The 11,067-nt window shown below is 35.3% G+C and overlaps 1 protein-coding gene across 1 annotated transcript; it reads left to right on the top strand.

Moving 5' to 3' along the window:
• Positions 1 to 795: 795 nt before the first annotated feature.
• Positions 796 to 9,798, top strand: LOC113860024 (gamma-soluble NSF attachment protein-like; the record flags this gene model as incomplete). Its single annotated transcript, XM_027492654.1, has 9 exons — positions 796 to 851; positions 1,368 to 1,435; positions 1,577 to 1,661; positions 1,804 to 1,962; positions 2,409 to 2,546; positions 7,920 to 7,998; positions 8,694 to 8,773; positions 9,100 to 9,229; positions 9,694 to 9,798. Coding segments are annotated over 9 exons (900 nt in total), but the record flags the coding sequence as incomplete, so codon positions are not given.
• Positions 9,799 to 11,067: the final 1,269 nt, after the last annotated feature.

Below are 11,067 nucleotides of genomic sequence, written 5' to 3' on the forward strand. Positions count from 1 at the left end.
AACAAAGTAGTGCCTGTATATTTTTTGATTCACTTAGAAATATTAAACTCACACTGACTAGTTTCTTGTCTCAGGATAGCACTTGTCAAAGTGATGGGCCATTATATATCATGCATGTTAAGGAACAATCCTTTCAAAATAGCTATTGAAGTGCATATTCTTATGGCAAGAGAACCAGATTCTACTGTCATCAGCAATTTGGCAGCTTTCGCTTTGAATGTATCCATAACAGAAGAAAAGCCTTTTTGGGGTGTGTGTGTGAGATTCTGCTCCTTCCAATCTCACGTATCAATCCCCATTTGAAGTTCCGAAAGTTCAGCATTCTACTTTTGGACCTTCAAATCACAATCCATGGATCCTTTGTTTAGTTTTTTTTTTTTATGATAATTAGTATCTATTTTTATATTATATACCTTAAATAATATTTAATGAAATAGAATATATAGACATACCACATCATATATGTTATATTAAATTAATTGTTGAAAAACATGACTAGATATATACCATTGACAGAAGTTATTTTTAAATTAACAAAATTAAAATATTGTAATTAAATAAAAATATATTTAAACTTGTATGCAAATGCAACTACAAAAACTCCAACAATCTTTAGAATTTCCTCATTTGTCTATGTAATGCGAATTTCTGATCTCATGCCGTATCCGTTCATCATACACAGTTCATTGGACGTAAAGTGTAGAACCAGGATCGCCATTTGCATTGCACTTAGTTTCTTCTGCAAAATATACAAAGCCAAAACCACCCTCTTAAGGCGTATTGTAGCCTTAACACCAACGACACGTCACCATGTCTGATCCCCACAAGTTGATAAGCAAAGCTGATAACTTGTGGGTTCATTTTTTCCGTCCTTTTTTTTTCTTCATCGCATTCATGTATGCATGCATAGAACAGTACTTAAAAGTATTTGGAAAATTGTTGATGACCCATTTTCGGCCTTTCTTTGATAAAACCAATTAAATTAAATAATCATAACATTAGTGTACGGGATGCCAGAATCTGGGAGACGACCATTACCATGAATGCAAAGGTTAATGCCATCGATGAGTCAACGTAAAACAAGATCCTGCATGCTGTGATTTTTTCATGTGGATTTCCATGTTCTGATCATACAAACGTGAAATATATGCATCATAGAATGTTTTTGGTTCCTGATGAGGTTGGTTTGCCTTAACTTCTATTAGTGTGATGTGATCCAACAATTGTTTACTTTTGTGTTGTGTCATGTGTCATGGATAATGGGGTGTGTTGTTAAAGCATTTAGAATGGTTATGTAGTCATCATTCTCAATGTGATCAAAATCCAGCTGTAGCTAATATTTACCTTTAGTTTCTTTTTGGCTTCAGAACAACGCTCAGTCTCACAAGGTGGAGTGTAGATTGGGGAGGTGCTACTGTACTTTATGAGCAAGCTGGTAAAAGTGTAAAACACTAGTGCATTTTTTAATTCTGGATTGCATATGCAAATAATTTAGCATCAAGTGTATCAAAACTAAATGAAAGTTTTATATAAAAAAAGCACGTGGATAAATCTACGAAGCTCTTATTTTCTGTAGCTAATGGGTTAAGAGTAGCCAAGAACTACGAGAGAGCAAAAGAAGCTTTTGAGAAAGCTTCTAAAGGACATGAGATGCTGTGTTCGTATCCTTATACCATTTTTTTATGGTCTTCTAGCTTTAAAGAGAATAAGCAAATGATCATCGTTGTTTGTTGTTGTTGTATTTTGTGTATTCTTCTATCATTTAAACCCTCTCTCTTCATTTGTCCTTGACAAGTAAACCAGACCTTGGGATGCAGCTAAGAACATGGAATCTGCCGCGGCTATGTCAAAAGAACTAAGCAATTGGAGAGAAGTTTGTGACTTGTATCGAAGGGCATCTGAATTGTACATTGAGTGTGGTAGATCACAACCTGCATCAGATGCTCTTGCAAAGGGAGCCCGGTAGCTGCATTTCATGTTTTATAACCATTATGATTATTATTATTTTAATCTTCAATGTTATATTGAAGTAACAAGCTATGCATTAACATCTGTCGAAATTCACAACGTGAAAACTCCAATTGTGTATTAGTAACTTCATAGGGATCAAATGAGTTACATTTCAGTATGCATACTGGGCAGTATTGCTGTATTCTTTAGTTTTTGCAATTATCTGATGAATTTTGCCTTTGCTGTTATGGAATTTGATGTCATCCAAAGATGTGCTAAAATTAGTACATCATGATGTTCCCTATACTTTAGTTCATTTGATCAAGATATGGTACTTGTGGAAACTGTATTAAACAAACAATAATGAATATACGTATTGAATCTTGATACATGATAATGTATTGGGAATTCAGTGACATAATTCTCTCTTTCTCTCTCAATACCTTTCCCCTATGCAGTGCTTTGGAAGATTCTATGCCTGACGAAGCTGTTAAGCTATATACTGATGCTTGTACGATTCTTGAAGAGGATGGAGGAGAACAAATGGCCTTTGATCTATATCGTGCCGCCACTAGTGTTTACATTAAACATGAGAAGTAAGTTTTGAAAATATTAAGACAATGTAGATTTCCATGGTATGTGTAGAATTGAAAATCGATAGGGGAGAAAAAATTGTCTGTATATTTCTCACACTTTTTGTCAAATAATACAATGATCTATTTATAAAATAAAAAACTTAAATTCTATTAATAGCCATAAACTACAATCAAAACTCATTATAACCATTTATCAAAAAAACATAATTGTTAACTCTTGATCTTTTATTCTAACAAAAAACTGCTGAATTAAAACCAATTAAAACCGACATTTAAGTTTATTCAACAAAACTCCCTTGTAAACTTAAATGCTTCTGCCATCCTTCATGCCAATCAATTTCTTGCAATTATCAAAAAGTACCGTCGATAGCGGTTTCGTGAAAATATCTGCGACTTGATCTCAACTTGCCACGTGCACTAATTCCGCATTTCCTTCCTTCACATGATCTCGAATGAAATGAAAGCGAATGTCAATGTGTTTGCTTCTCTAATGATTCACTGGATTCTTTGCCAACTCAATTGCTGATTTATTGTCAACTCGTATCACAGTCGCATCAATTTGTTGTTGCTCCAATTTGTCCAACAGATTTCTAAGTCATATTGCATGACATACACACCCAGATGCTGCCACATATTCAGCTTCACATGTTGAGAGCGTCACGATTGGTTGCTTCTTTGAAAGCCAAGTAAAAGTTGTGTTACTCATAAAGAACACATACCCTGATGTACTTTTCCGATCGTCTAAGTCTCCGCACCAATCACTATCAGAGTACCCAATTAACTTGTAATCTTCCTCTTTCGAATAGAATAACCCTAGTGATACCGTTCCTTGGATATACCTTAGAATTCGCTTCAACGCCTTCCAATGTGAATAAACTGGCTCCTCCATGAACCGACTTACAATGCCAACACTTAACGAAAGGTCTGGTCTGGTGCATGTGAGATAGCGAAGACTTCCCACCAAACTTCGATATTTGCTCGCATCAACTCTTTCTCCTTCATCGAATTTAGAGAGTTTTGCACCCGGTTCCATTGGTGTTGATACAGGATTGCAATGTGTCATCTTGTATTTTTTCAAAATCTCCTTTGCATATGTTTCCTGTGACACAAAAATTCCCGTCTCTTCTTGTCTTACCTCCAGACCAAGGAAAAACTTCATCAAGCCCAAATCTGTCATCTCGAATTCCCGTGCCATTGTGCTCTTAAACTCTTGTATCATTTTACCATTGTTCCCCATAAAAATGAGGTCATCAACATAAAGAGCAACAAATAACATATTACCTCCAATCTTCTTCACGTAAAGGGCATGTTCATAGGGACATTGTTCAAACCCGTTCTCTTTGAAGTATGTATCAATGCGAGAATTCCATGCCCGCGGTGCTTGCTTCAACCCGTAAAGTGCCTTCTTCAATTTCAGCACCTTCTTCTCTTCTCCTCTTTTCATGTACCCGGGTGGTTGTTCGATGTAGATTTCTTCTTCAAGCACTCCATTCAAGAATGCTGACTTGACATCCATTTGGAATATCGGCCAATTGAATTGAGCCGCTTGTGAAATGAGCAATCGGATTGTCTCCATTCTTGTAACAGGAGCAAATACTTCATCATAGTCAATTCCCTCCTTTTGCTTGTATCCCTTTGCAACAAGTCGCGCCTTGTACCGTTCTATCTCGCCTTGAGCATTCATTTTTCTCTTGAACACCCACTTCACACCAATGAGCTGACTTCTTTTCGGTAACTCCGTTAACTCCCATGTGTTGTTGCGGCCAATTGCTCTAATCTCCTCGTCCATGGCAGTTTGCCATTTCTTGTCTCGCACCGCCTCTTCAAAGCTTATATTCTCAGAATCTACCAAAAGACATACAATGTGTACCTCATTTGTCGAATCATACAAATCTTGCAAACTTCGCATTCTGGGTTGTTGCGGTTCATCTTCATCACTGGTTGTTTCAGGATTTGTCGGTGTGATTGTTGGTATAGCGGTTGATGATTCTCCATCTTCATTGATAACCTCCATTGAGTTACTCCAATCCCACTCATTTGCTTCATTAACTTGTACATCACGACTCACCACAACCTGCTTGCTTATTGGGTCTAGTAGCTTGTATCCTTTTGTTTTGTTGTCATACCCAATAAAAACATACCTTTTGCTTTTATCTTCAAGCTTCGTTCTTCGCTGATTCGGCACGTGTGCATAGGCCACACTACCAAATACTTTGAGATGAGAAACCGTTGGTTTTTGTCCACTCCATGCCTCTTGTGGTGTTTGATCATCTAGCTTCGCATGTGGACACCGATTTTGCACATAGATAGCGCATTGCACGGCTTCTGCCCAAAATTCTTTCGGCATCTTCTTGCTTTTAAGCATTGACCGAACCATATCAAGAACAGTCCGGTTCTTCCTCTCGGCCACACCGTTTTGTTGGGGAGAGTATGGTGCGGTTAGAAATCGCCTTATGCCTTGCACCTCACAATACTCCATGAAAGCTGTTGAAGTATACTCGCCACCTCTATCAGATCGTACCGATTTGATGTGTCTACCGATTGCTTTTTCCACCACCACTTTAAACTTTTTGAACACCTCGAATGCCTCGGATTTTTCTTTCAGAAAATAAACCCAAGTTTTTCGTGAGAAATCATCAATAAAAGAAATAAAATATCTCTTACCGCTAAAAGATTCAGGAGTGATTGGTCCACATATGTCGGTATGAATCAATTCGAGAGGTTCCTTAGTACGATATTCTGCCTTCTTTTGAAATAAAGTTCTCGCATGCTTGCTGAGCACACATTCTTCACAAAATTTGTTCTCATAGTCCATGTCCGGTAGCCCGTGCACCATGTTCTTCTTTGCCAACTTGTTTAGACCACCATAATGTAGGTGACCAAAACGGAGATACCACAGCAAAGCCTTGTCTTCTACGTTGACTCGCAGACATTTTTCTCGAACGCTTGTCAAATTCAGCTTAAACATGCGATTTCTCTCCATTTCAACTCGAGCAACCAAATGCCCGTGTTTATCTTTCAAGTGTAATATCTGGTCTTTCATAAATACCGAATAACCTTTCTCCATGAGTTGTCCCATACTCAAAATGTTGCTCTTGAGATCTGGTACGTAATATACATCTTGGATTAACCCAACCAAGCCATCCTTTTGTAAATAACAAACCGTACCTTGGCCTTTGACTTCAACCTTCGACGCATCTCCAAATGACACATGTCCAGTTTCAACCTTTTGTATCTCTTTGAATAGGTGCTTGTGCCCGCACATATGATTGCTTGCGCCCGTGTCAAGGTACCACACCGTGTTGTTATTGGTGTTGACTTCGTTATGTGCCATCAAGAGAAAACCTTCTTTTGCTTCCACATCTTCCGTGACTAAATTCGTTGTCTCTTCCACCTTTTTCTCGACCCGACATTCTTTCGCAAAATGCCCCACCTTTCCACAATTATAACACTTATCGGAGTTGCAATCCTTCGCATAGTGACCATATTTGCCACACTTGTAGCACTCGATGTTGGAATAATTGGATCGACTGCCTCTCCAACGACCACGTCCTCTTCCACGCCAATTTTGCTGGTTTGAATGTTCTTTCTTCTTGACCGCGACCTCTACCACCGCGACCATTTCCTCGACTTCCACGACCACGTCCTCTACTTCGAATGTTTTGAGAATAAAGTGTCTTCTCGTCTTTGATTGACGCCTTGGTTTGAAGTGCTTGTTCAAGTATCTCCTCCTTCTTCTTCTTCTTACGTTGTTCGTGTGCCTCGAGAGAACCAGCGAGCTCGTCGATCGTGAGCATTGATAGGTCTTTTGACTCTTCTATAGCACATACGACATTCTCAAAATTGTCAGTTAACGACCTCAAAATCTTCTCCACAACTCGTGCATCAGTTAAAACTTCTCCGTTTCGGTTGAGTTGGTTCACCACGGTTTGAACACGCGTGATGTAGTCAGAGACCCCTTCTGACTCTTTCATCTTCATGCTTTCCAACTCACCACGAAGAGTTTGAAGGCGGACTTGTTTAACCCGGTCAGCTCCTTTGTACACATTCGCCAAAATGTCCCACGCTTCTTTTGAAGTTGTTGCATTCGCAATCTTCTCAAAGCCCGACTCGTCAACAGCTCGAAACAACAAGTACAAAGCTGCCTTATCTTTCGATCGCGTTTCTTTCAACGCCTTGTGTTGAGCTGCCGAATATCCCGTGGTAGTTTCCGGTTCTTTGAAACCTTCTTCTACCACCTCCCAACCATCTTGAGACCCAAAAAGAGCTTTCATTTGAATGCTCCAATTCTCATAGTTCACCTTCGTTAGTCGAGGCAGTGGCACATTATTGGTCACACTCGCCATAGGCTCTTGATACCAAATTGTAGAATTGAAAATCGATAGGGGAGAAAAAATTGTCTGTATATTTCTCACACTTTTTGTCAAATAATACAATGATCTATTTATAAAATAAAAAACTTAAATTCTATTAATAGCCATAAACTACAATCAAAACCCATTATAACCATTTATCAAAAAAAACATAACTGCTAACTCTTGATCTTTTATTCTAACAAAAAACTGCTGAATTAAAACCAATTAAAACCGACATTTAAGTTTATTCAACAGTATGTAGAGTATACATGAAGTACAAGCTATCTTCCAATGTTTTACCATCGTTAGAGTTAATTTTGATTAATGTGATGTTGTTAGACATAATCAATGTGTCTGCGCTTGGTTGAATGCTTATTCATGTTTCTCCATTGATTTCATTTTATAAGTTGACATTTTTTTATCCTGATAAATGTACATAACATGGATGAATTTTATTATTCCCTTAAATGATGAGCAATGCTCTTGTTGTCTATTTTACTTGATCCATCGAGGCAATCATGCTTGATACTACATGTCCATATATGGCATTATCTTGAGGAAGAAAAATTTTCATCCTGATAGTTTAAGTTTACAGCCTTCAACGATTTGCAAGCAATAAGATGATGATTAAGGACCAAATTGTTGACTGTTTGTGTGCCGTGAAAGGAACCTCCAAACATAGAATTGGAGGCTTAATGGACTTTATGGGATAGATTGAGCCAAAAAAATTTTAAGCTTTAAACAAAACAATTTTACTGATTTGTATACAACAAAACAATTCTATCTGGTAATGGGTAACACAAAATATATCAGGCTAAGTAGTTCTAAGCTTATGTTTGATTTATTCTCTTGTGTCAACCTGTTAGGCAAGAACTGCTGCTTCTGGATGTGCAGTGTTTGGTTTATGACCGGGATATTAATACACTATTTTCCCAACTGCAAATTTTAATACTAATACATTCTTGCATACTGATTTACACATATCCTGTGGACCTGGGTGTGGTTCCATAATACACAGATATACAGATGCTGCATCTTTCCTTCTGAGATTGGGTTTAGCAGCTGACAAGTGTAATGCTACTAATAGCCAGTGCAAGGTTTGGAATTACTTTAATTTTCCATTCTGTATTTTGAGTACTCAACTCCTAAGGAATGAGTTTAAGTAGAATAGATGGTGAAACCTGTATGTTTGGTGTGTTAAGTTGAAGAATTTGTTTTCTTACAGTTTTTCTTGTTTTGAAAATTAGATTTGAATTAGCTATTTATGGGGGCATCACTCAGACAATTGTCTTTGAACTCATTTTGTTACAAAACTACTTCATCCGTAAATAAAAGTTATTCCTTCAATTTTGGGTGCAAAAAGAAATGACAGTGTAAATTGTATTGATAAGTCTAAAAAATACTCAACATGAAGTACCTTATTAATGATATCTGAATCAATAGTACTCCTTATCCTCTTACATGATTTAGATTAGATTCATTGACTGTAATATCAACTCAAACAAGACCTTAGTACCAAACCTTATATTTGTTTGTATCCATAGCAGCTGCAGTGACACAGCGTCCATCTTGGGTACTTGCATTCAGAGTGACTCGTTATATTTAAAATTTCCACTATCCAATCGGTTGGCATTTCTTCAATTAGTGCACAGCTGTTGCATCATTGTTATTCTAACACTTCAATGTTAAGAAAATATTTTTTGTTCCTACTTCAATGTACGTGTTAATGTGCTGGTACTTTCGGTTCTTTAATGGTGAAATCTATCTGAGTCACAGGCCTGTTCATATGTAGGCATATCTTGGTGCAATTATTGTCTACCTTTATGCTCAAGACTTTATGCAAGCAGAGAAGTGCTACAATGACTGCTCTCAGTAAGCTTCTGCCTCCTCCTTCTTCTGCTATTATGTGGCTGCAGAGTCTATCAACATGGGAATTGGATCAATATGGCACTTCTATGTGAATTGAACTCTCGTGTTTTTCCATGTTGTTGCTGTTGTTTTTGCTATTTATATTGCTATTGTTCTCTATTTTAGCTTGTTTCTTTAGAGCATCATAGCATAGCATGAATCTAATGGGTTCACTCCTTTATTCTATTTTATTTATCTAAGATTGACTGTTAGTAATTTTTATCTTATTCCATGAAATTAGTAATTGGAACTGATGAGTAAATGGGCATAAATGCTTGTCATGTCTCTAGGATTGATGCTTTTCTCAGAAGTGATCAGAACCGTTGTGCTAGCAAGCTTCTTGCTGCATTCAAGGATGGAGACCTTGAAGAAATCAAACGTATCACTCAATCCAGCACTATTTCGAATCTTGATCATGTGGTAAATGGTTTTTGTTTATATGTATATTTTCTTTTGAAGCAGCAATTAGCAAATAAAGCATACTGACTACAATTTAGCTATATAAAATTTGGTTTTTTTAATGTGTGCGCTAGGTTACATGTTAAAAGGCATTAGATACACCTTATTAAATGCCTTTGAATTATCATAAAATTATATATTTAATGTTTTATCCTCTTACATACTCTCTCGGATTCTACTAATCATTTTAATTAATAAAAAATGTTAATTTCACACTTTAGAGCTGAATTTAAGCCCCCTATGACAGTAAGTTCTAATTGACAAAAAAGTAATCAATACTTTTATAACTTCAATTTAATAAATATGTTCTTTCTAATATCAAATTAATTACTTTTAAATGCTTAAACTCGGTTTCTAAAAATTAAATTTGAAAAAAAAAAAAACACTTGATCAAATCATCAACCTTACTAGCAAAATGTATGCAGATTATTAGGCTAGCAAGAAAGTTGCCGACAGGTGATGTGAATGCATTGAAGGCTGAGACTGGCAAAGAGGAAGAACAACCACTGGATGAAAATGACCTGACCTGACCTGACACAGCCAAAATATATCTAGATATATATTTATTGAAAAGAAAAAGATTAGCAACCCCATTTCAATTTTTATGAATGTATTGATCAGTATATATTGGATTTTTGTATACAAACATTTCTATTATCTTGTAGCACTTTTGGTGGGTGAAGACATTTTCTATCGGCAATATGAAACGAGCGCTATTCTTACGTAAGATTTTATGATTAATAAAATATTTTAATTAAGTAAATTAAAATTTTCATAATTGTTTTAAAAATTTATTTTTTACATTTTACCTGTATTTTATAAAGCCCACACAATATACTTTCTAGTTTCACCAATGCCTCAATTTAATAAGGATAGTAAGATTTTATGTTCTTCTATTGTGTGACTTTTGACAATTTCATTGAGAGATTGATTTAATAATTATTTTAGCATAATAGTTTAAAATTATGATAATTATGACTTTTGAAATAGGTTGAGTTTGGGTAAATTTTTAGAAAATTTTTTGTAAAAAAATTAATATAAAAAATTAATAATTTTTTTCATAAATTAGAAATAAATTATCTCCTTAAAATTTAGAGAAGTTATATAAAAAATAAAAAAAATAAAGAAATATAAATTAATTTTAACATATAAAAAGAGTTTAATTCATTTTATTGCTTAATTTTTTACTTTTATAATTACTTATTAAAGAATCACTGAGATCTTAATCACTTACTATTGTTTTAGTACAATCTCAATTGAATTTAAGAAGTTGACATAACACTACATGCTTGAATGCTAAGCTTTTCTTTTTCTAATTACAAAGGAGGCTTAGTGCATGTTTGAATATGAATTAAAAGCTTATAAACTTAAGTTTAAATATATAAACGTGATTTGATTTGAAATTTATACTAATATGTTTGACAAATCTTTAATATAATTAACTTTATCTTTAAACTCACATTCAAGTTAACATAATAAATTATACCTTTTATGTTGGATTGAAAAAAAATTATATTACTTTTTAATACAAACTTTTAAGTAAAATTAATTGCATAAAATTAAATTTATTCAAACTCTAATTTATAGATACTCACTCAATTAGTCACTTAGGTATGTACAGCAATAAACATAGGTTAAAGCTAGGGAACAAGTATTAATCCCAAGTCAAGCAACCCTCAAAGCGACTTCGTGACAATTGACATCAACTAATAATCCAAAATTGCTAGACCTCTGAATCAAAATAATAGACCCCACATTTGGAAGATATACATACACAAGGAAATCCAAGAGTAGTAAAA

Source organism: Abrus precatorius, unplaced genomic scaffold, assembly GCF_003935025.1.
Source record: "Abrus precatorius isolate BTA unplaced genomic scaffold, Abrus_2018 Scaffold2, whole genome shotgun sequence".
Taxonomy (NCBI): Eukaryota; Viridiplantae; Streptophyta; class Magnoliopsida; order Fabales; family Fabaceae; genus Abrus; species Abrus precatorius.